The sequence below is a fragment of the Ailuropoda melanoleuca genome, chromosome 2 (genome assembly GCF_002007445.2).
Source record: "Ailuropoda melanoleuca isolate Jingjing chromosome 2, ASM200744v2, whole genome shotgun sequence".
Classification (NCBI taxonomy): Eukaryota; Metazoa; Chordata; class Mammalia; order Carnivora; family Ursidae; genus Ailuropoda; species Ailuropoda melanoleuca.
This window is the reverse complement of record NC_048219.1, coordinates 17879594-17906155: the sequence shown is the minus strand read 5'-3', so window position 1 is coordinate 17906155 and position 26562 is coordinate 17879594. Positions and strand designations below refer to the sequence as shown.

At 41.9% G+C, this 26562-nt stretch overlaps 1 protein-coding gene across 23 annotated transcripts in view; it reads left to right on the top strand.

Moving 5' to 3' along the window:
- The window catches only part of SCMH1 (Scm polycomb group protein homolog 1), a 163761-nt gene that overhangs the window by 75836 nt on the left and 61363 nt on the right, over nucleotides 1-26562 (top strand). For all 23 annotated transcript variants that reach the window (XM_034650246.1, XM_034650200.1, XM_034650225.1 and 20 more), the window contains 2 exons: nucleotides 5359-5447; nucleotides 9699-9942. In XM_034650246.1, the coding sequence (XP_034506137.1) occupies nucleotides 5359-5447; nucleotides 9699-9942 (333 nt within the window). The remainder of the gene's footprint in view (nucleotides 1-5358; nucleotides 5448-9698; nucleotides 9943-26562) is intronic.

The following is a 26562-nucleotide window of genomic DNA, read 5'->3' as shown; positions in this document are numbered from 1 at the left end:
CACTTCCTCAGGGAAGACAGTGTGTTCAGCACCTCTCTGCAAGTTTCGCTTCTCCTTTCTTTGACGCATGGGGTAAAATTGAGATAGTCCACTCAACCTCAGTTTGGAAGCACAGCTTTAGTTCAATGTCATCTGACAAATACAGAAACAAGGAAAGGGAAGTAAGCTGTCTAGGGTTGTACAGTGAGTTAGTGGCATATTTCTGTACATGAATTTGCAGATGTACATGTATGCGAAGCTTCACTGGGAGAAGAGAATGAGTTGGGGATCATCTTGACAGCCATAGAGTCTAATAACTTCACAAAGCTTGGAATTATTAGATGGGACAATGGAGAGGGTTTGGAGTGGAGCCCACAACCACGCGATTTCTGGTGCAAGTGCTGTTCCGTTACTCGCCACCAGAGGGCATGAACTTTGATTAACTCCTAGACCTGCTGATGTGCATCGAAGTCCAGAACTTCCTCGGGTCAAGGTTAGTTTAAACGGCTGGATCCTAACTTATTCAGTAGTCCCATTGTCTTGGGAATATCTGGAAGCTCCTTATAACTGGTTCTTTATAAATATTTTTTAAAAGAAATCCTAGGTAAGCACAGAACACTTGCAGCATGCCCGGGTTTAGAATTAAAGAGACCTGGCTTTGTCATATTAGCTCAGCCACTTATGAGTTTAGTTATGTGGCCAATGGTGAGTTGCTCTTCCTTGACTTTTAACCTTGAATGTCAGTTGCCTCACCTGCCAGACCATTCATAAACTGTCACACCTGGTTTTTGTGAGTATTAAATGGAATAACATGGTAAAGCAGCCATCAATTCTTGGTACCTGTTTACTAAGGGGAGATTTTTCCTTTGTTCAGTAAAAACTCTCATGGAGTTTATATTCTAGTTGGAAAAGACATACACATTACAAAGAAAAAAGAAAGAAAATTCAGACAATGATAAGGGCTAAGGACAAATAAAAGGGAGCAGGATTTAGGAAACTAGGTAAGATGGTCTAGGAATGCCTCTCTGAGGAGATGATATTTCAGCAAAGAACTAACAAAGATTTGAGAAAGTGAAGCGTGTTTGAGGCAGAAGGACACAGCTTGGTGTGTTTGAGAAACAGCAAGGTCAGTGAATGGGGGGGCAGAGGAGTGACAGGAGATGACTTATGAGAAGTAATAAGCAAGTACCAGACCATGTAAGCCTTGTTAACATACCTGAAGACCATAGATTGATTTTGTGTTATGGGATGTAAGCATGACAGTGATGTGATCTGATTTATATTTTTTAAAAAAACAAACATATCATTCTGGCTGTTATGTGGAGAACAGACAGTAGGGAAGCAAAAGTAGAGGCAGAGAGTCCAGCTAGAAGGCTCTTGGAGCATTCTAGGCAGAGTGCGACTGTGCCTTAGATCAGGAGTGGTCATTGGTGGGTGAGATATCTTGAATGGCAAGAAGCGGTTTGAAGATCCATATGCCGTCAAGCCTTGCTGACTAATTGTATTTGAGGGGTTCTAGGAAGGAAGGAATCAGAGGTGAGTCTGAGCCACCTGGGTTTAAATAACTGGTGCCATTAAGGGAGCTGAGATGACTGGAGAAAAGAGCAAGTTGGGGGCGGGCAGTGAATTCGGAGTTCTGCTTGAAACTTACTCATTTTGAGACCTCTTAGCATCCAAGGAGACATACAGAACGAGGCAGTTGGAAATACGAGCGTGAAACTCAGGGCAGAGGTTTGAGCTGGGCATATGAATTGGTAGTCCTATATTCCAGGAGGAGACTGGAGGCCAAGAAGAAGAGAATGAGTGGCCAAGCACTGAGGTGCTCCCACTTTCAGAGGTTGAGATTTGTGATGCACCTGTTCTTTTCCTCACAAGCACCCCAGGCCATTGTTTATTTCGAGCAGATCCTCAGATTACTATTTTTATTCTTCTTCTCTTCCCTCTTATACAAATTTATGACCCAAGCCCCTTTTACAGTAAAAACAGTATGGTAGGGCTAAGTGATGAAATATTTGAAGACATTAACATGCTGATTGATAATGAAGGTTCTGGAGACAGAGGAATTGGGCTTAAATCCTGCCTCTGCTATTTACTAGCATAGTAACGTGGGATATTTTACTTCATTTCTCCTAAGCTCGGTCTTCTTATCTGTAATGGCCAACATTTATCTAACGCTTGTTATATACCAGGCCGCGTTTTAAGTCCTCCACATGTCTTAACCTGTTTTAACCCTTAGAACAACCCATGGAAGTAGTTACCATCTTTATCCCACTTTATTGTGAAAGACACTGAAGCCAGAGAGAGTTTTCGTAATTTGGCGTAAGTTACACTCAGGTAAGTGGCAGAGCTAGATTCGAATCGATGCGGTCAGCTTCCTGGACCAATGCTACTTTCTCGTTCGTATCTAATTCACAGAGTTGTAGTAGTGATTAAATGAGGTAACCCACTTAGAGTGCATAGCACTCAGAGCCTAGCACATCGTTATGTGCATGGTAAATCTTTTCTTTGGAAGGCAGCATGGTATAGTGAAAGGGAACCAGTTGAAGAGCCCTAGGGCTCCAGCCTGATTCTACAAGAGCAACTTACGGGACCACAAATAAGTTTCTTAGCCTGTCTGGACTTCAGTTCTATAATCTGCACCATAAAATCTTTGTACTATATGGTCTCTGAGGGCCCTTTCTGTATTAAAATGCTGTCTGTGATGACTGCCCAAGACAGATTATGGATACATTTGAATTTGGAGGGGGGGGTCCCATATCACCTTGGGGGTTGGGGAATAATGTACCTCAGTAATTCCTTGGGTTGGTAACATTTCTGTGTTGCCCTGCTACTCTTGAAGGAACTTGCTAGGAGGTAGTGAAACAATAGTTAAGAACCATGAGGTCTGGAGTGAGACCATCATATACTGCAATCTTCATCACTTACTACCCTGGACAAGATATTCGTCTTGAGTTTCCATTTCTTCTTCTGCAAACTAAGGATAATAATAATGCATACGTCATGGTATTATTTCAGATATCTGGAAAGAAATTGCATGTGAAGTATTTAATACATAATAAGCAGTCAATACAAATTAGCTATTTTATTATTATTATTATAAGTGTTCCCAGAGCTCAGAGTACTTTTTTTTTTTTATCAAGTTCCGGGTGAGATAGAAGCTCCAGAGTAACCCATTCCTAAAAAAATGGAATTGGTGATTGCGTGGCAGGGCGCTTGTTGGGAACCGAGGGCATGAATCTGAGTGTCCTGATCGTGCAGTCGTTCTTCCTGCCCCTCTCTTTTATCAAGTTGCAGCAAGCATTTCCCTAGAACAGTTGTGTCTTGCCTCGCCTTGCCCGGAGGTGTAGTGAACAATTCACGGCACATCTGCTCTAGGTTTGACTTGCATCAGCCCTTGCCTGACCTAAGGAGCGTTGTTCTCCTCACACACAGACCAGGCCTGAATTTCTGAAGAAATTTAATTTTTTTTTTTTACCCTAATCAAAGGTAAAGGGGTAGTCTAGACTCCTTTGGCTGTGAGTGCAAAAACTCAACTCAAACCAAGTCAAAGGAGGAAGCAGGAATTACTGACTCTGTATGACAAGAAGTTAAGGCCTGCTGCTGAGGGTATTTGGACGCGGGATTTTAAACGCTCTCATGGCTCCCCATCTCTTGCTCTACCTTGGCTTCATTCTCAGTTATGTTCTCCGTGTAGCAGTGCCAAACCTACAAACATCCTTCTAGCCATGATCTCAGGGAAAGAAAAACTCTCCTTCAACATGCCTATCACGTCAGAAACCAGTTGACCCAACTTGGGACATACGTACACACTCTTGGTGGGGGGAGTCTGATGCCTTCAAATGGCATTGTTTTCTGTTCCATGGCCAGGTTGGTACAGTCATGCAGCAGACATCCCCACCAAATCACATAGAATTTTTCCAGAAGGAAAAAAGACTAGGCAAGCAAAAAGTAAACAGTAGCAGTTTTAGACGAAGTGATAGGAACGTGTGCGTTGCTGTCACTATTGTTGGTGTAAATGAGCTGCCCCAGGACCTCTCCTGACCTTGGGGAGCTCGGAGTAGCCTAGCCAGCTTTGAGACAAAAAGTTTCTATCATATGGGGTGGTAACTCTCTTATTTCAATTTTCTTCTCCCTTTTCATGCCCTCCCTCGTAATTACAGTTATTAATTAATACTTAATCCCCAGAGCCGATTCTTCCTTTTTCATTTTACCTGCACATTGATAGTTTAGCATAGTGCACAGTGTGGACTGAAGGGTCCAATGGCCTGGGTTTCAATTCTATCTTTCTCATTTGCTCACTTCAAAATCTTAAGTTTACTTTATACCTCTCTTCTCATCTGTGTAATGGAGGTGGTATCTACCTCCCTGCGTTATCTGGAGGAGGAGTAGATGGTCTGTGGAAAGCAGTCGGCACAGTGTCGCGTCCACAGTGAAGTCCTCAGTAATAATGGTTGTTATTTCCAGCCCTGCAGCTTCGATGCAGCCTGTCTGTTGTTTTGTCAGCAATGGGAAAGCTGAGGTGGATGGAGAGACTATCAAAAAGCACTAGTGCTGAGTACCTCAGGATAGAGAGTGGAAGCCAAGTAGAAGGAAGCATTCAGTGCTGTAATTGGAAGACCTACCTACGATAACAATCTTATTTTTACAATTTATTAATTAAATGGTACGTTCTTACGGCTTTTACTTGCTGAACGACAGTGGACAATTAATCTCTCTAGGCTTCTTTTTACTTTTCTGGAAAATGTGTATTTTGGGATAGGATTATCCCTTCCATCTTCATCATTGTCTGATCCTTAATTGTTTAAGTAAAAATGAGTATCAGAAAGTGTATTGTACTCTGTGTGTGTGTAAGAAGGGAAGAGGAAGTGAGACAGAGAAACAGTGAATTAGCTTATATTGAAATAAACCAAAAAGACTTACTTGTATATTGGGTGTATCAGTCGACATATTTGGTTTCTTCTTAAGAGATTATCCTGTCTCCCCTTTCACACTCTACTGTCTCGATCATTTCCAAGTCTCGGTTAATCCTATCTCACATCTATTTTGTACTTTTCAAGGAAAGCTTTTTAGACATTATAATATATATTTTATAATACTTGTCATAGAGTCAGAAAAGTTGGTTGGGGACTCTGTTCCACTGCTTACCCTGCAACATTACCTTGGGCAAGTTACATTCCCTCTCCTGTGCCTCATTTCCTTGGCTGTCTAATGAGGCATTTCTTCTATTTAACCTTTAAGTCCTTTCCTAACAGTCTGTGATTCTGTAACTATCACAGCATAGGTTGTGGCAGGAGTAGCTGGATTCCCAAGGGAAAACTTGATATCACCACTCCCTTTTGAAACAAATTTTTTATCTGTTGTCCGTTATGTTTGCTGCAGGATTTCGGCTGAATGCCTCCTCTTGGCCCATGTTCCTTTTGAAGACACTAAATGGAGCAGAGATGGCTCCCATCAGGATTTTCCACAAGGTACGGTGTCCTTCAGATATCACCACTTGCTTAAGGTCAAATGCTTACATTCTTTCATTTACTAAGTCCCTGATGTCTACTTTATATTTATGGCCTGAGGATGCCTTCTCAGATACTAGTTCAGAGGGAGGATTTTTTAGTACCTTAGGAAGCAGCAACTGTCCCTGGAGGAAATTTCACTAAAGTCAGGATTCCTGGGTTTTGGGTCCCAGCTCTGCCAACAATAAGCAGTATCCTTTTGTCTTCATCTGTAAGTGGGATTCTGTCTCACTGGGTTGTTAAGAAGTTAAAATGTGTTTATCAGTAAAACATATAAAATATAATATAAATCTGAAGGAGCTGTTCTCATCCTAGATCTTGGAATTCCCTAAGGTCCATATGCTAAACAAAGAGAAAGGAAGACTATTTTTTGAATGTCTATAGTGTGTTTGGAGTTGATATACACCATCTCATTTAATAACCACAGTTAACTTTCTGAAGCAAGAATTACGATTTCCATTTAATAATTAAGGAAACAAATACTTTTGAATAAAGAAGTTGCCCAAGATCACATGGCTAGTAAGTGGTGGAAGAGGCATGTAAAACCTGTATCCATTCTTGCTTGTTTCTTAAGGCATGAAGCAATCAGTCTGCTCTCAGCTGAATTCTTTAATGAGGTAAAGGGGGCTGAATTAGAGTTGCCTATGCTGCTAGTAAAGTCTAAATTAAACCCTAAGAGCACTATGTGATTCCCAGAATGTAGTGTACTGGGCAACTTAAAAACCCTTTCACTACAGAATATAGCAAAATGGTGGGCTGGTGGGGGAGGGAGACCAACAAATACTTTTTTACGTGCTTTGCTGAGCTACCAGAAAGTTAGAAAACTCTCCAGAGGCCAGAATGAAGAAGGAGAACCAGTGTTAAGTGTATGTTGTGCGCCTTTAGATGCCTTAAGGGGCGTTGCCAGTCTTACTTTCTAAGGATCTTGTCTTTTAACAGCCAGGGTAGGATAGGTGAGCACTTAGGCGCATGCAAGGCAGGAAAACGGGCCTGAGACTGCCACATAGACAACCAGATCAGGCCCTTCAACTGCCTTACTCCTTCGTGGAAAGACTGTTAACACTGGTGAGGAAAGTCTGTGCCTGGCGTCTACGGAGGGGTGAAAATAGAGTCACTTTCTCTGATAAAGCTGTCTTGGCCCATGCAAGTTCATGGTACAGATATAGTGCCTGTGTTGTCTGAGAACTTCAGAGCTATATGGAGATATTTCTGAATGCCTGCAGAGGCAAACCCAAAGTCTCTCTAGACGGTTTAGTTGCTTTCAACCCGATGTCATAGAAGTCCCAAAAGTGAAGCACACTGAAGATGAGTGTTCATTTCAGAATTCCAGAGCCCTCAAAAACTCTTGAAATAAATCCAACATGATGGGACATTGGTAGACCCAACAAACAGTAAGGCTTTAACCCAAGGGCTTTCAGATAATAGAAACACCAGATAGAGATTATAAATTAAGTATTTAAAAATGATTAAAGAATGAAAAGAAGGATTTAAAAATTGAGAGAAGTACAAAACCCTATTTCTAAAAATATTTGAAAAAAACAAACATCTAGAAATGAAACTTAATGATTAAAAGAACAAATTAATGGGCAAGTATATAAGAAACCAGGACTTACATAAAGAATTAACTGAAAGACATGTGTAAGGACTTTGCCCAGAATGCAGTGCAGAGAGATAAGGAGATGGAATAAAGAGAAGAGACAGGAGAATAGTATTAGAAGGTCCAATATATGCTGAACATGAACTTCAGAAAGATTAATTGGAAGGAATAGAGAATAGAAATATCCAAGAAGATAATAACAGAATTTTCCAGAATGCGTAATAAGACAAATACATACCTTGAAACGTCACAATATGACTGAAGTCCAAAGGAAAGATCTGAACAAGTAATCACAGGTGGGCTGGCAGCACATTTCCAGACAGTGGCAGTACAAGCCAAAAGATAATAGAATAGTGCCTTCCAAGCACTGAGAAGAAAATTGTTGTCCACCTGCAGTTTTATACCTAGCTATATTGTTATTTCAGAAGAATGTAAAGTCAAGACGTTTGCAAACAAACTATACAAGTAGGTACTAACATAGATGCTAAAATAACAACTGAAAATAGATATCAGGAAGAAGGTAATTGAACCCAGAAAGTAAGAATGGAAGAAGTAGTGGTGAGGAAAGACTGCTTAACATGTGGGTAAGCTCCTCAAGCATTGCCTAGAACTGGACAAACGAAGTGTAATAACAGGGTGGGGCTAAGTTATCAAATACCTGTTAACTCAGGAGTAGGTGAAATAGTCTAAGGTCCTTCTCTTTTTTGGGACTGTACATAAAGATGAGTTTAGATTTAATTATTATGTCAACTCTGCAGTTAGAATCTTAAAGGGATGACCCACTGAAAGACTATAAATAGAATGGTTAACATTCAGTGGAGCAGTGGAAAGGGAAGAAAACTCCATTGATTGTAAAGGAGAAAAAGGAACAATCAAGTTACATAGAAAGTAGGCAATATGATAATTGTAATAAATTTAAATACATCAGTTATCACAAAAATGAGCTTAAACTCGTCAGTTCAGACGTACATTAGATTGTTTTTAAATCTAACTACGTGCTGTTTACAAGAGACACTGCTAAAATATGACGCTAAAATGTTGGAAGGAAAAGCAAAGATAGCACTAGGCAAATCTTCATCAAAGTGGAGCCGGTGCTAACCATACTGACATTCGGCAAGGAGAATCTGTGGCTGAAAGACACTCTAAAGAGGCCACTGTCTAATGATAAAAGAGTACATGCTGCTGAAAAACAGTGCCTCAGATGTGAAAGCACAATTTGACAGAATTTGGACAAATTGGAAAATCCACAGTTGCCGTGGGATATTTCAGTAAGTGTCTCTCACCAATTGATAAATCAAGTGGATAAGGAAATTGACGTATCAGTCAGTGTAAGCTCTCAGTATTAAATCGGCTGATCTGGTTTTAAAAATCCGTTGCATTTCTATTTAATAGCAACAAGTGGCTTGAAAATAAAATTTTAAAAGGTAGCACTTATGATAGCAATAAAATTATAATATGCCTAGAAGAACGTTACTAAAAAGCATGAGATATTTATAGAGAAAACTTAAAAATTCATATTAAAGAAGGAATCTACGTTAAAGAATGCTTAATAAATGAAAACTATCATGTTCATGGTGATAGGCTGAATATCATTTATAAAAGGTTATTTCTTCCTAAATCTATAAATTCACTGGGATTCCAGTCAAAATCCAAATAGGGGTTTTCTGTGTCCTTGAAAAGCTGATTCTATGAAAGCAGCTTTCTTATGAAAGATCATATGAAATTCATGTGAAAGATCAAGGAGAAAGAAGAGCCAAAGCCATACTAAAAAATGACAACGTAGGGGACTTTTTCTACCACATGTCCGTTTGGTAAGACGGTGTTATTTGTGCAGGATCAGAGTGTGAGACCAGGGAAAGAACAGGGCTGTCCAGCACTTTTGGGAACTTTATCTTTGCAACTACATTGCAAATCCACATTGCTAGAGAGAGTGAGCAATGTTACAACCACTTAGGAGGGCAATTTGACAAGATTTATTAAAGCATAATATGTATATATCTGTCCTATAATCCAGCAATTCTCCTACGTATGTACCCTCGAGTAACCCTCCCACATGTGTGCAGAGGAACAGGTGCAAGAATGGTCATTAAAACTCTTCATAGTGAACAGTTAGAAACCATCTTAAATGTCCGTCAGGAGAGAACGATTAAGTAGTGATATACACACATAATGGAGTACTATCAGCACTTGAAACGGATTGGAGCTGAATTTATCAACACAGGTAAATTTCAAAAGCATAATGTTAACCACAAAAAGAGTTGTAGAGTATGTACAGTAGAACGTCATTTATATAAAATTTTAAAGTATGCGAATAGATCTGTATATATATATATCGTAAAATATGAAGACATGCGTGAGGAATGGGCACAAAAGGGATTCAACTTTACCTGTTACCTTTTATTTTTTTAAAAAAAAGTCTGAATCAAAAATGGTAAAATGTTAGGGCTTAAGAAATAATACTTTGGTACCCTTTGAAATTCATTTAAAACAAAGACTACCCCTTCGTTTTAAGAGCAGCCGGTCACTTTGTCGTCATCCAATTTGGTAGCAGTCTTTTGGCACACACAAGCCTCTGTCTTTGCATCTAGGTCTGCATGTTTCTGTTTCTCATCTAGGAACCACCATCGCCTTCCCACAACTTCTTCAAAATGGGAATGAAGCTAGAAGCTGTGGACAGGAAGAACCCTCATTTCATTTGCCCAGCCACTATTGGGGAGGTGCGGGGCTCAGAGGTGCTTGTCACTTTCGACGGGTGGCGAGGGGCCTTTGACTACTGGTGCCGCTTCGACTCCCGGGACATCTTCCCTGTGGGCTGGTGCTCCTTGACCGGAGACAACCTACAGCCGCCGGGCACGAAAGGTAAAGGCTCATCTATGAGCTCTGGAGATCAGGACGCAGGTCGGGAGGGGGTTGCCTGGATCTCCCACGGGCACGTCTCTTCGATAAACCTCACTAGTAGGCAACTGAGGTAAAGACCTAGGTCTACCCTAGAGTAGTCAGAGACAGTGGGACTTAAAGGTCAGAGGAGGCGAGATGTGGACTTTGTTTATAAAGTAAAAGTTCCTCGCTGTAAATATCCTGCTTTATCCTCAGGCACCTGGCCTCTCCTCTCTGTCACTTTGGTTCCTGACCTGTTTCAGAGTCTGGGTAGTATCGTCTCCGGGTGCACCTCTGTGTCAGGTCTCGGGCTGTGTCTGTGAGCTGCACTAGCACCATGTCATCAGAGCCCTTGAATAGCACAATGGGAAAAGCATGAGCTCTGCAGCAAGACAGACGTAGGTTTGAGTCCCAGCTCTGCCTTCTTTTTTTTTTTTTTTTTTTTTTACCAGCCACGTGGCTTTGGGCAGTTAGTTCACCTCTCTAAACCCCAAATTCCTCATGCATAAGAGAACACCTGCTTCATAAAGTTATTGTGAGGAATAAATGAGATGACGTGGGTAAAATGCTTACATGATACCTGACAGAGCCAGTGCTAAACAAATGTTTTTATTATATTACTGCTGCTATTATAGTTATTATAGGCTATAATATATTTATTACAATTACTATATAATCTATATTATATTATGCCACATTATTATTATAAAAATAACCACTCCCAATGGAAGAGTATGTATAGAATACTGGAAGAGTACCACAGAGTAGTTGAATAGTAAATTATATCTCTAATGATGATGATGTCGGACATCATCTAGGGTAGAGTTTGAGATAGCTGCGTCTCCTCCCTGAAGTCTAAAGGTACTCGTTGATCTGAGAGATTCGAAAGCCACCCTTCCTGCTGTCTCTCAGTCTCTTTTCTAAGCCTCTGTCAATCTCACTCATTCAGGGCGCCTGATATTTATTGAGCACTTAATTGTGAGCCAAGCTGAGAATACAGCAGTTGCAAAGATGAAAAACATCTCTGCCCTCCTGGAACTCCTGTTCTAGTGGGATGAGATGGTTGATAAGCACCGAAGTCAAGAAATAAACAAGGTGATTTCAGATTGTCCGTTTCTCCTCAGGAATAAAGTATGATGGGGTAGTGACAGTGGAGGAGTGATCGTGAAGGGAGTTTTTGTTTAACAGCTTTATTGAAGTGTAATTGAGTGAAACAAATAGCACATATTTAAAATTGGCCATTTAAAAAGTTTTGACGTATATGTACATCCATGAACCCGTAACCGCAGTTGACATAGTGAACATATCCATCATGCCCCAAAGTTTCCTGTTCCTCTTGGTGGGGGAGGGGAGATTGTTTAGATACAGTTTCTTTTCAGGAAAATTTGTCTGAAAAGGTGATATTTGAATTGAATGACAAGAAAGGGAATTCCAGGGAGGGAGGGGACATAGATATCGTGGTGCTGAGACATGAGTGAGCATATGTGTTTCAGGGGCAGAGAGAAGCCCGCTCCTACCGTAACGCACTGTGTGAGGAGGAGAGTGGCAGAAGCCGGTAGGACCCCGAAAGCCAGCATGAGAATTGGATTCTATTCTAAACATAGTGTGGAATTGTTAGAGGGCACTCTGTGGGGGAGTGACAAGGTCTGGGTTACTTTTAAAACGTCGCTTGCACTTATATCCAGAATTCAGCTCAACAATGAAAAAGACAACCCAGTTCAAAAATGGGCAGAGTTTGAATAGACATTTCTCAAAAAAAGATATATAAAAGGCCAATAAGCACTAAAAAGATACTCCACATCATTAGCCATTAGGGAAATGCGAATCAAAGCCACAAGGAGACACCTCTTCACACCTGTGGGTATGGTAGCATCAAACGGCAGTAACAAGTGTTGGCGAGAATGTGGAGGACTTGGAGTTCTCAGACATTGCTAGTGAGATGGTGAAATGGTGCAGCCACTTTGGAAACAGTTTGGAAGTTACTCAAAATGTTAAACATGGAGTCACCTGTGACCTGGCAGTACCACTCATGGGTATACACCCAAGAGAATAGAAAACCTTTCCGCGGAAAAACGTATCGTGAATGTTCGTGGCAGCATTATTCATAGTAGCCAAAAAGTCTAAGTCGCCCAAGTGTCCATCATGTGACCAAAAGACAAATAAAATGTGGTATCTCCATATGAAATACTGTTTGGCATTAAAAAGGAATGACATCCCAAAATACGCTACACCACGGATGTACCTTGAAAAAACTTACTTTTCTGTTTTTTTAAGATTTTATTTATTTATTTATTTGACACAGAGAGAGAGAGAGAGGAAGAGAGCAAGCACAAGCAGGGGGAGTGGCAGGCAGGGGAGAAGCAGGCTCCCCGCTGAGCAAGGAGCCCCATATGGGGCTCGATTCCAGGACCCTGGGATCATGATCTGAGCTGAAGGCAGCTGCTTAACCAACTGAGCCACCCAGGCGCCCCTGAAAAACATCATTCTAAGAGAAAAAAAGCCAATCACAAAAGACGACAGGTGGCATGACCGCATCTGTGTGGGATGCCCAGAAGAGGCGGCAACACAAAGACAAAAGTAGATCAGTGGGTGCCAGCGGCCTGTGGGGGAGGGGAATGGGGAGTGACTTTGATCAGCGCAGGGCTATAAATGTACTCTAAGATTAGATGGGGTGACGTCTGCCATTCCATGTATCTGCTAAAACACTGAGTTGTACACTTGAAAAGGGTGACTCTTCTGGTGTGTGAAGTACCTGTCAATAAAGCTGCTATTAAAAATCCCTCACGCTGCTTATGGAGAGTGGGTGGCGCCTGGTCGCTGGGTGAGGCAGAGCTGAGGGGTGCTGCGATTAGGTGGGTGGCACTGAGGTGGCGAGCCCCTAGATGGGGGCAGGGCAGCGGGGAGACACACTTCTTGCCTCAGGAAAGCGCTCCTCCTCCCTCTGCTTCGAGAAACACGTGCCCTGAGGTCGCCCTGAGAAGCACTGCTGTGCCCTGGAGACAGTCTCTCTGGGGAAGCAGCAGGCCGAGGCGCCTCGAGGGGGTAGCCCGTCCTTGTTGTTGACTTGAGACAAACAGGATAACCCTCGGTGCTCCAGGCTGTGTCCAGTGAGTAGGTTGATTTTCTCAGTCTCCTGCCTGGAGAATTGTGTTGTGGCGGGTAGGCCTCTTAGAGCCGTGAGGCTGCTCTCGACAGCCAGAAGAGCCGGGAGTCTTCGTGCCCCGGGGCTGCTGGCGGGCAGTCCTTCCCGACTGTGCAGCCTGATGACGAGAAATATGACTCACGACGTGGCTGACCCTTCAGAGGTGTTTGCTGACTGTTTTCATCCTCTTCTGTGTGTCCGTGCATAGCTTCGATTGATAACAAAAGGTGACCAGAAGGCAGGGAGAGACCTTCCTCCAGTTGGCATTTCCAGAGTGGGTCGTTCGGTCATCACTGCAGCAGCCGGGGCTCCTCCGGTGCCTCCCTCGCCCCCCTCCGCATGGGCTCCGTAGGCTTTAGAGTGTAGCCCTCAGTAACGGCAGAACTGCAGCCACCTCGGGGTCCTGGCTAGGGAGCAAGTGATCCAATGTGGAAAAAATGCAGTTACTCAATTCATTTCTCAAAACAAGATGTTCTCTCTGTGTAAGCCTGTTCTCTTTCTAATCATACTGTCTCCTCCTCCCTTCCTATCTCCTGGTCAGTAGTGGGCAAATGTTAAATAACTCAAAGTAACATGAGATAGTTTCTTGCTCACAATGAGTAGGGGAAAAATACTGATTTTATTTAATGTTCTTTTACATGCATTATTTCATTTTATATTCCTGGTAACTCTGAACTAGATTTAATTATTCTCAGATACATTTTATTTATGAGAAAACTGAAGTCCCTCTACAAGCCCTGCAGAGCATTAAGTGACTTAGGTCTATCACTATCTGAGTCTAGAGGGAGAAGTCATGGAGATCTTCCAGTAGGGCCCTTTCGAGCCATATTGCCTTCGCATGTCTCCCCTGTACTCTCCCCATTCCTCTTCAGGCTTTCTTCAAAGCTTCATTTGAGACCCTGGATTTTGGCTTCCAGATCCTGATATGAAATGGGAAAGAAACCGTGTTGTATACAGTGAGAGCTTTGAAATGGGGTCTCATCCCAACTGGGCCACAAACTTGTCTTATATCTTTCAGCAAGTGAGTCCTAATGTGAGAGGTCGAACTAGGCAACCCCTGAAGGCCCTCCCACCCTGTGATACTGTCCGTTCCTGCTCTTGGGGATAGGTGACAGGTGACTTCTGTGACTGTCTCCGGCTTGATTCCAGGTCCAGATCACCTACCACCTTGCTCTGCCCTCCACCTGCCTAGGGCTTTGCCTCTCTGACTCCTGCGTGCTGGCTGTTTCTCCTTTGCTAAGCAGTATCCTTATTAGAGCTCCTGGACTCCTGGGGCCCAGCCAGCTCCTGTAAGCAGCAAATACCAAGCTTGCAACTAATCCAGGGTACTTGGTTATAAAAGGCAGAAGCTTTTTTTTTTTTTTTTGAACTCCTCGCTTTTTTTGTGTGTGACGTGATATCGAACTGAAACAGAGGCAAACTTTACTTTTTAAATTTTAAAAAAGAGTTCAGTGCACTTGGCATGACTCTAATGCGTAGTTAGGCTTTTCACCATCATAACCACCCACCTAAGTCCCCCTCACTCTGATTTCAAGCGGGGCAAGCCCATTTTGGATTAGAGCTTAGCTTCCTATTCAGTGTTGTTTTTTTTTTTTAAGATTTTATTTATTTATTCGACAGAGATAGAGACAGCCAGCGAGAGAGGGAACACAAGCAGGGAGTGGGAGAGGAAGAAGCAGGCTCCTAGCGGAAGAGCCTGATGTTGGGGCTCGATCCCATAACACCGGGATCACGCCCTGAGCCGAAGGCAGACGCTTAACAGCTGTGCCACCCAGGCGCCCCCTAAGGAATTTTTTATTTATTTGACAGAGAGTGAGAGAGGGAACACAAGCAGGGGCAGAGGGAGAGGAAGAAGCAGGCTCATAGCTGAAGAGCCTGATGTGGGGCTCGATCCCAGAACGCCGGATCACGCCCTGAGCCGAAGGCAGATGCTTAATGACTGCGCCACCCAGGCTCCCCTCTATGCAGTTTTACAATAGGAAGAGAACATGAGATAAGAGCTATTTCATCTTTACATTTTTATTATAAATTAATATATTGCTATCTGGATTATACTTCAGTCTCTTATGACTTCACAGAATGTAAACTGGTCTGGCTGCTGTCTCTGTGCTGATACAAATTCGGGAGTCCACGAGAGGTGCTGCCCTTGGGCACACCTGCTGGAGTAAAAGGTCAGCCCGGCCTTTTCTGCCCTTTCATTCCACCCTTTCTACCTGTGGCGTCCTACAAAGAGAACACTTCACATCTGACTCAGTACTGTGGTTGAGGCACAGGAATGTTACTCAGGTCTAGAGAGTGAGAATTTGATGCTTAAAAACAAAACTTTCAGAATTTCTCTTCCAGTTTTTTCTATGAAACATATACAAAGTATTTCCCATACTTTATGGATGACCTCTTCCTCTTGTAAAACTACATAGGAAACTATACTATAGTCACTTTGGGGTTCTGGGTCAGAAAAAGGGTTGGTTAAATTGTATTCCTAAACTGTTCAGGGAAAAACTAGGGTAGAGGCAAGAATAACACAACTCAGGCTACACCGTAGGTCACGGCCGATTTTCTTCAACCATCTAGCCATTCATTTAAGTTCTAATCAAGTCACAGCTGAGTGCTAGTCACTGGCCTAATTGATGGAGCTTCTCCCTTTATGGAATTTACAGTTTGGGGAGCATATAGACAAATAGAGAATTATAGCTTTGAAGTAATGAAGGACAGAAGGGCCCATAACCTAGTTTGGAGGTTGGAAGGTGGGGGTCAGAGGAGGCTTCCAAAGGAAGTGACATCTAAGCTGAAACCAGAAGAATGGGGCGATGGAAGAAAAAGTCTAGCAGTGGAAACAGAGGAGTGGAGGCCCAAGATTTAAAAAAAAAAAAATGTGTTGAGGACTTAAAAAATGTTTAAACAACTAGATTGCAGAGTGTAAAAGAGGGCTAACTAGAGAGAGGAAAGGCTAGGCAAGCAGCCAGGAAGTACACGGGTCCCCTTCTAGGCCAGTTGAAAGATCGGGGTCTTTGTCCTCAAAGCAATGAGAGCCATCAAATGGGCATTCATTAGTAGAGTTACAGGTCAGATTTGTGTTCTAGAAGAACCATTCCGGCAGCAGTGAGAGGACAGGTGGCTTCCAAAAGCTGGAGGCGGAGATGTCCGTTAACGAGCTGTTATAATATTCCAGTGAAAGAATTGAGGCAGTGACATTGTGGCAAAAAGGATGAAAAGATTGGGGGGGGGCATATTCTTTGAATAAAGAAACCAAAATATGCATTCTTACAGTTCAACACCTGTCGCAACTGTTTTATTTATATAATAGTTACCTGTACAACATGCAAAATATTGCTAGTTTTCGGTATAAGCATTAATGAGAGAGCTAAAATTCTTCTTTTTGTTTTGTCTAGGAGGTTAGGATTCATTACTGCCTGGAGTCCTCGTTATATGGAATAAATATAATCTATTTATTTCCTGTTTCTATCCCCAGCACTCGGCTCAATAATAATTTGTTGAGTGAAATAGATCATGCTATGTTTTCTGATTCCGTTTCTGTTCATCAACATCTAAAGCCACTATTCACTTAATTACAAAAGTGAAAGTACGACTCTCATTTTAACAGTAGATTAAAATCTATTTAAACTAATGTTCTGTTTTTTAAATTTGGGAAACCGTATGGCCGAAAGTAAGAGTGGCAAGGGGTGCCTGGGTGGCTCAGTCAGTTAAGTGACCAGCTCTTGATTTCAGCTCAGGTCGTGATCTCAGGGTCACAGGATGGAGCCCCATGTCAGGCTCTGTGCTGGAGCCTACTTCAGATTTTCTCTCTCTCCCACTCTTCCTCCTGCACACCCTCTCACTCTGTCTCTCTCTGTTAAAAAAAAAAAAAAGGCAAAGGGCACTCATCTCTAGAAACATTTGTACAGCTGTACACCTGCCCGTCCATCCAGCGTTTCTTTTTTTGCTACTAAGCCACAGCAAACAGGAGAATGTCCCCTCTCTAGGAAACTTGTGGCAACTAATTTGCCCCACTTGTCCCCTGAGAAGGTGTGCTCACTAACCATGTCAGAAAAGGTGCGGGCACACAGATTAATAAGCAAAACAAATTCTTTGGTACCTTTAATGAGGACAGCCTCTTGGCTGTTTGGCTGTTTTCCTTTTTACCCTCTCAGATATTCCAGTTCCAGGCCTTAACTTCCTTTAATATACCATTTCCTCCCTATACACACTTGCATGCATGCACACACAGTCTCGGTCATTATTCCAGCTTTGGTCTTGTACTCGACTCACACTGAGGAGCTCTGACCTTCATTCATCCGTGTGTCCGACACTTGTAGAGCAGCCCCCTTTCAGGAGCGCGGGGCTCGGTGCAGGTGACAGAGAAGCGCCTACTCCCAGGTGGATCGAGTAACTGAAATGAGAGAATGGGCGAGCACACGCGTAGCACCGGGCAGCACGTGGCAGAGGCCCACTAGATGTTAGTTCTCTATGTCTGGACGGCCCAAGAAAAGGGAACTATGCACAGAAGCATTTAAATGCTCTATTTTTTTCAGAAAAAATACACATATTTAGGAGATGAGCTTTGTGCAGTGAACCAGGACTCCCGTAACTGGCTTTCTCTTGACTGTATGCTCATGGCACACAAGTAGTAATAGGAAAAGGGGGAAATGACGTGACTAACACTAGATTAGGAAGCAGGGATCTGGGTTCTCCCTCTGATTCTAATGACATCTGCCTAAGGGACAGAAAAGTCCTGTCCCATGCCTCTCTTCCAGCTTCCTGAAGCTGCCCCTTGGCTCTGCCCACTTCCCTGGTCTTTACCAGCCGCAGATGCCTGAGAATGGTGGCAATGTTTTGGCACACGTGATGAAACAACTGGCATCTCTCAAACTCTTGGAAATAGTGAGATGTGACTTAAGCAGTTCTTAGATTTGACCACACCTGCTGCTGTCTTCAGAATTCTTAGACCCATGTAGTTTTCTTTGGCCAGCTTTTCTTCCAGCACCTACTGCATGCCAGCATCAGCACCTATCAGCTTGCAGAATCCCCTGTTAAATATGTGTGTGTGGTTTTTAGGAAAGCCATACTAGAAACCAGTAATATAAACCCTATATAATTATATTCTCTCCCTTAATTAAATAGATGATTTTTTGAGGAAATATTACAGTTACAATCTCAATAATGACTTACTAAGTACGGAAAACATAAACATGCAAGTATATCAAGAAGATGAGGAAAACTTGGCCAACTCTTCAACAGAGCAAAGAAAACAAGGTTTTGAGGGTGCTGCAGCAAGAAGGCAGGAGCTGGCGCTAAGCTCTGGGGACACATTGTCTCCCGCTAAGGACAGCTGGAACGTGCCGCTGTGACTCTGTGGCTGAACGGCGGGTGCTTCCTCACACTGTGCTGTCACGCTGCCTCTCGCAGGGCCCTGTTCAGACCCATTCACAGGTCATCTTCTGAAAACACATAGCCCTACACTTACAGAAACTGCTCCCAAATCCTCTTACCTATTGCCCTAGACAGCTAAGGTCAGTCACTCCTTTGAATGTCAGTAGTGGAAGGTTCTTTTTTTTTTTCTTTTTTTTTTTTTTAAGATTTTATTTATTTATTTGACAGAGATAGACAGCCAGCGAGAGAGGGAACACAAGCAGGGGGAGTGGGAGAGGAAGAAGCAGGCTCATAGCTGAAGAGCCTGATGTGGGGCTCGATCCCAGAACGCCAGGATCACGCCCTGAGCCGAAGGCAGACGCTTTAACCGCTGTGCCACCCAGGCGCCCCAGTAGTGGAAGGTTCTTAAGTTTGGCTTGTGGTCCCATCATGCATGATTTTGTCATCCTCTCTTTTCCCCACTCTCTCTAGACTTATCAGCCTAAAAAGTCCCCAGGAAAACATGAAAAGTCTTTACAGTTGCAGAGGTCTTCTCTCCATGCTGTAGGAATTAAGAGTCAGGAGGGAGAGAAGAAGCCAGATCCGGAGAACTGAAAGTGTTAACTGAGCTAGATCAGAGCAAGAGGCAATCCATACTTTATTAAGTGAACTTGAATTTAGAGGAGTGGAGTTTCAGCCTTGGCATCAGCCCAGCTGGCAGCACATAGCTAAACCCAGCCAAGTTGAGCAAAGCTAATAAAGAACACATCCTCTAAGGAACTGTGCCAAGGCCAGCGATACATGGCCATGAATGAAAACAAGATCCCAGTCCAGGACACTGATAAACCAAATGGGTTTCCCCCTGTTCCTTTTTTTCTTTAACATTGTTCATGTTCTATGTCATATAGACACACACATAACCACATACACAAGCTGGACTGACTTATATTTTACAGATCAGTTTCCAATTCCATATACTGCGTTGTTGCTGGAGAGAGGAGAGATCTGATAATGAATTCTTTTGGGCAGCTGGGACTTCTAACTAAGGATTATTGGAGAAACCTATAAATCAGCAGTGCCCTAACGCCCTTTGTCCTCCGCCCTTTACTCGGGGATACACTCTTGTTTATTGGTTTCAGGGTAAAATAGTGGAAAGAGCAGGAACTTTAAAAACACACTTTAGCTGTGTGTGCTCTGGCCACCTCGGTGAGTTCAGTTTCTCCATCTCTAAGATATTCAGGTCTAGTGGTTGTCTCAGGAAGAGGCATTTGTGGGGTTGTTTGAGTTGCAAGCTCAAGTAGCCACTTTTTCATGGAACATCGTCTTTAATTAAAAGAACTGACTTGGGTATTTCGCAGACTCTTTCTCAAAATTAAGTGAGCTGGTCACTTCAGGAAAGACAGCCTATAAGCATTTGCTGTAAATGAGAAGTGTAAACTTTCAAGTGAAAATCAGATTTGAGGGAAACTTATACCCACCAACTTATACCCAACATGAGCTTATCTTCCCAACATGTGAAGGCTTCAGAGCCACTCTTTGTCGTGTTCTCTTCCATCTAGAAGTTGCTTTGGTGAAGATTCAGTTATTTGCCTTAATATTAAATACGACGTGTCAGGGAGGCAAAAAGGCATAGAAGCTTAGGATTTCAGGGTTAGAGGGAATTCAGAGGTCATCAAATTCGGGGCACCTGGGGGTCTCAGCCATTAAGCATCTGCCTTCAGCTCAGGTCATGATTCCAGGGTCCTGGGACCAAGCCCCACATCGGGCTCCCTGCTCGGCGGGAAGCCTGCTTCTGCCTCTCACACTCCCCTTGCTTGTGTTCCCTCTCTCTCTGTCTCTCTCTGTCAAATAAATAAAATAAAATCTTTAAAAAAAAAAAAAGGAGAAGGAGGAGAAGTCATCAAATTCAACTTCCCCAATTCAGTCCTCTCCTTCAGAGCATGCCCTGTAACTACGTGTCTAGCGCTTACTTCAGTTCTTCCAGAGGCGGGGGGATTGTAACCTCCCAGAGGTGAACCTTTTCCATTTGTGGTAGCTCTCATGACTGAAAACATTCTTTTTAAATTTTGAACTGAAATCTGTTTCCCCCACTATCTAGCTGTTGGCTCTAACTTTGCTTCTTACTTCGTGTGAAACGTTTTTTCAGATAGCTCTTGATGCTCTTGTTCCTCCAGGCCTTTTTTCTCCAGATATCTCTGAAATTGGAGAGTTTCTAACCCCTCATCAGCTTAGACTTCCTTCTGGACCCATTTCAGCTTACATTGTTGTGCCCAGAGCAAACTCCAACGCATCAGGGGTGCTCTGACTAGCAGAGAATGGGGTGGCACTCTTACTCCCCTTAAAAGGGGACTATACTGTTCAGCTTCTTGAAGAGAAGGGATTGCATTGTCTCCTTTTCTATATACTTAAAATGGCTGTAGTCGATGCTTAATGTTACCCTTATCTAGTCTCAGCACGAGTTGAAGCAAACTTCAGGACACAATGGCTATCGTGGAGAAAGGGATTTTCTGGTAGTTTGGGTTTTTTTTTTCTTTGCTACTAAAGGGTAAGGATGGTAAATACAAGATTTGGAACGTACTTTTACAATTCTTTTTTATCACACTATCCAGGCTGTGATACACCTGAGTATTTTCCTCAGGCACCTCTTTCTCGAGGATAGCTTTTCTTCGTTCAAACCAGTAGGGATCATATAGTGTCAGCTGTGTAGAAACATGGAAGCTGGCCTTAGAGCTGAATTCACCCATGTACCCATAGCCAATAGAGTGTACTTTAAAGCAGTCTTATTTGTAACTTTCCATGCAAAAGAATGTAGATCACAAAAATGCTTAACTTTTTGTGTACCTGCTATTTTAGTACTGCCTTAAACTAACCACCTTTTATAATGTTGTTTGGAAGAATGTTTCATGTGCACCGTTTTAATAAGAAAGGACATTAACCTTCACAATGCCCCATACAAGGTCCCCAATACAGCCAGCACTTTGATACATCATCTCAGTAAATCTCTCAAGCCCCTCCTCTTGCAGGGTTTATAGAGTACAATAGTCCCCTCCTTATCCGCGAGGAGTACGTTCCAAGACTCCCAGTGGATGCCTGAAACCTCAGGTGATACTGAACCATATATATAATGTTTTTTCCTATACATACATATCTATAGAAGTTTAATTTGTAAGTTAGACACAGTAAGAGCCTAACAGTCACTACTAATGAAATAGAACTTATAACAATATACTGTAATAAGAGCTATGCGAATGTGGTGTCTCTCTCTAAGTATGTTACTGTTCTGCACTCACCCTTCTTGTGATGATGTGAGATGATAAAATGCCTGTGTGATGAGAGGAGGTGAGGGAGCAAGGCGGGCATCGTGATGTAACGTTAGGCGGTCGACTTCTAACCACCTCAGGACGATCGTTTCCTTCCAGACTGCGTGGGTAGCTCTTAAAGCAAAACCCTGGAAAAGGGGAACTACTGGATTTAACCTTGTTTTCCAAATGAAGAAACTGAGCCTCAAAGTTTGCCAGCAGAAATAAGAAGTGATATATGTTAAGTTCCTAGATCTTCTCAGACCCGGTGCTTATGCTATCCACGTCCTCAAGCTTTATCTCAGTTAGACTTCATAATAACCCCTAGCTCAAAGGGGTTAAATGATTTGCAAGGACCTGGACCTAGCTCCATGGGTTTCTAACTTCAAAATCCATGTTGTTTCAACTGCACCACACTTCTCTATGCCTCAAATGAAGTTTAGAGATACCCGTTAGATAAATAAATCTGAGATAAGTGTGAATAAGACTGAGTTAATGAATGTTAAAGTCATTTAAGAATTGTCAAGTGTGGGGGCACCTGGGTGGCTCAGTTGTTAAGCGTCTTCCTTCGGCTCGGCGTGATCCCAGCGTTCTGGGATCAAGCCCCACATCAGGCTCCTCCTCTGGGAGCCTGCTTCTTCCTCTCCCACTCCCTCTGCTTGTGTTCCCTCTCTCGCTGGCTGTCTCTCTCTCTTCAAATAAATAAATAAAATCTTTAAAAAAAAAAAAAAGAATCGTCAAGTGTGATTCTCATGTGAGAGGTTTCCATCAGTGATTTTGGAGATGAATGGTGAAATCAACCAGGAACTCCAGGTCCCTTTTTCATGCCAGCAGCTGGGGTGGAGATGAGTTTGAAATATATGCTGGGGATAGAGTGAGAGGGATCAAGAGTGGGAGACAGACCCTTCAAAGCAGCAATAGCTAGTTACTGTACACCTGGACAAGTCACGAGCAGCTGTTCAGCCATAGAAAATGAAATACAGTAGCTCTCACAGGGGAAGTCGTTCATAACTGAGTAGAGCCACTGTATGTATGATAGAGTTGTGCAGTCAGCTCTGCCAGTTGAGATATTCCGAGGAAATTAAATGTTCATGGAAGTGAAAGGGAAGGAGAAAGCCATCTAGGGACACTGGGTAGGATCCCTCAAGGATATTTTGAGTACATGCAAGTCTCTCTGTTTCTTCTTTCTACTGTTGCTATAGCTGTCAGTAGCCTGTTTCTGCTTTACACCACCTGGAAGCCTGTTTGGGTAGGGGCTGATGGCGCCTGTCTAGTTACTTGTACTTTTTAGTGACAGTGTATCGCCGCACTTCTCTTCTTTTTGCTTTCATTTGTTTATGCATTTCTTTGTTTTCAGAATTATGTTAACATATCTCAAATAAAATAATAGTCTCGCCTTGATTAACTTGGCAGGAACTAATCCCCAACCCCATCGAAATCTCTAAAAAGTGTGAATTTTATTTTCCACATTAACATTGAATAATAATTGGATTTTCTTTATCTTTCCCAGTAACGTCTGTTGACCTGTACTTGGCTTTTAGTGTAATACATGATGCTAAAAATTGAAAATTCAGTAATTCAAAAACATTTATTGAGTTCCTACTGTGTTTTGTCCAGGATGCTAGGTGTAACAGTGTTGCCATTAACTTCCTGGGAGATTTTCAGCAAGTATTTTTTTTCTCTATAATCTTTAGTTTTTCCTTCTTTTTTTAAAAAAAGGAGATTATACTACATGATATGTAAAGTCCCTACCGACTCTAAATGCTCTAAGACTCTGTTTTGGGTAAATCACCCAGTTAGTAATTGGAATAAGGCATAATAGGTTAGTGTCTATTTGTTCATGTAATTGGGCTTGTTATTGGACCTGGACTGTTCACCTGAGCTTCCCATCTTCCTCTTCTCTTTTTCCATTGTTAACAACTTGTCTATTTTATTCTGATTTTTATTCTTTATAAATATTTTTTAAATACAGTTTAATCATGCTTAATAGTCAGTTTTATAGGTTTTCACTTAACGTGTCATCTGCCTGGTTCTGTATTATTACACAGTCTTTATAGCCATTGTTTTTAGTGATTACATAATTTGATTGAATGGATATGCGGCTCTTTGCTTAATTATTCCCCTAGTTTGATGGCCCAGATTTTCTTTTATAATAATGCTTTGTTAAACATGTAAGCATTTTTTTCAGTGCTGCAGAACATAGCCTTAAGTCAGCTTCCCAGAAATGCAAGATTAAATCAAAGAATTAGAATATGTTTCAAGATCTTGGCTGCCCAGAGTCAAGTGTGATCATTTTAAAAATAAGCCTTTGCATGTTAAACCAAGAACCTTCTGCTTAACACCAACCAGAAAACAGCATCAGAATGGCAGTTTTTTTTCCTGCTTCCCACATGTTTTGGGGTAGGAAATAGAATCAGTGAGCTGAGGTCATCATTGCTATATACCAATTACAGTGTTTCCACAATAGAAATTATTGCAAATCAGAAAGAGGTAAAATTTTTGCCAATTTTTTACCATTCCACATGTATACTGGCTATACCCAGAGTTGACTATGGGACTACAGATATTCCCTAGGGAAGGGAATATACATAGGATGTCCAAGACAAGTGCCAGAAGCTTTGGGGGCTACATGGAATGCTCTGTTCTTGGAATTTGTATTCTGCTAGGGAAATAAGATATGAGCCACTGAAAAAGCAATCTAAACCAACCAGGATCCTCAAATCAAATGCTGGATTATGAGTTACATTAATTCCTCAACTAAGGCTTATTGAGTACCTACCAGGTATAAAGGACGATTCTAGGAGGTGGCAGTAACAGCACTCCCCTTAGAAATTTCTGTGCTAGTTAGGGGAGATGGAAAATAAATAGCAAGTGATAATAATTTCTCTGTAGAAAGATTGAGAAAAGGGAAGGAGGGAAATGGAGTGTGCCAGGAGGGCGGGGAGAGGCAGAGGGTGAGTGGAGGTATTATTTTATATAGGATAATCAGAGAAAACTTCACTGAAAGGTACCTTATGGATAACTGGGCAAAAGAAATTCCTTCCAGGCCAAGGGAGCCGCAAATTTAAGTGCACAAAAGCAATAGAGAGTTTAGTGCTGCAGTTCTCAAACCATGGTCCTTGGATCCTTAGTATCCCCAAGATGCTTTCATGGGATCTGAGGTCAAAAGTATTTTCATAATAATACTGACACTATTTGCCTTTTTCACTGGACTGATGTTTGTGTTGACGGTGCAAACACAACAGTGAGTAAAAGTAAAACTGCTGGCACCTTGGCACAAATTCAGGCAATGGCCATGCATTGGGGCAGCAGGGAGAAGACAGGCTCACTTGAAGTGTTCTTGATAGAGCAATAAAATTTGTTAATTATATCAAATTCTAATCTGTGAGTACATATCTTTTTAATATTCTGTATGGGGAAATGGGAAGTATGAAGAAAGCAGTTGTGCTGCACACCAAAGTACTTGGTTTCCTCTAGAAAAAGCACTTGTAAAATTGAGCTGTCAGCTGAGTTATTTACTTTTTTTATGGATCACCTTTTTTCCTTGAAAGAATGACTAATAGGCAAACTGTGGTTATTCAGATTTGGTATTTGGCAGACATTTTCTCAAAAATGAACTAAGGGAGCCTGCCACTTCAAGGAAATTGACTAATAGCATTTGTTGACAGTGATAAAACTCAAGCTTCCAGATGTAAATTTGAATTTTGGAAAATGTGTTTCTGCCACCATGATCTTGACAGTTTCCCAGTACTTAATACAGGTTTTTCTGATAGAATTATGATGATGTCAAGTATTGCGAATTTTTGATACTGCATAATAAATGTGCCAACATTGGGAAATCTGCATAACTCAGTGAGACAATATTTTCCAAATGCCCAATGCATGATGTTACAAAATCATGCATGCATACTTTGGATGGAAGACCCATTCAAAGTATAAGGTTGACTAATGGATTTTAACATTAACAGAATATGAAAAGGTCATCAGTAAGGTTTCAGATTCCATGTTTCAAAGAAACTACCACTTGTTGAGTTTTGGTATAATATTAAAGGAGAATATCCACAATTACCTGAAAATTCTAAAAACATTAAAACAAAACAAAAATAAACACACCTCCCTTTTCCAACTACGTATCTCCGTGAATCTATATTTTCTTCATATACTTCAGCCAAAAGCATACACAGCAACAAATTAATGCAGAAGTGGAGAATCCAGCTGTTTTCTATATTAGGTCAGACGTTAAAGAGATTTTCAAAAATGTAAAACAATTCCATTCTCACTAAGCTCTTTTCTTTTGGAAGACACATTAATTTTCATAAAAATATATTTTGTAAACATGTGTTTTATTAAGTTAAAATTAATTAATATGTTTAAAATTTGTTTTAATTTCTAATATGATAGATATAACCCACATAAATGAAAGCTCCCTGCAATCCCCCAAAATTTTAAGCATGTAAAGAGGTCCCAAGACCAAACAGTGAAAATCCCTAGGTTAGAGTAGAGTAATGGAGGGAGGGTGGTGGGAAATTAGGTCAGAGAGATAATGAGGAATCAGGTCATGTCAGGTTCAGTAGGTCTGCGTAAGGACTTGGCTTGAACTCTTGGTGAGACTGGAAGCTAGAGGAGGTTTTGAGCACAGGAATGCTGATACCTGAGACATGTTTTAAAAGGCTCACTTTGGTAGCTGTTTTGAAATTAGACTAGAGGGGCAGGGACAAACTGGTTAGGAGGCAATTACAATAACTCAGGTTAGAGGTGATGGTGACTTAGACCAGGGAAATAGGAGAGGGAGTGGTGAGCAATGGCCCGAATTTG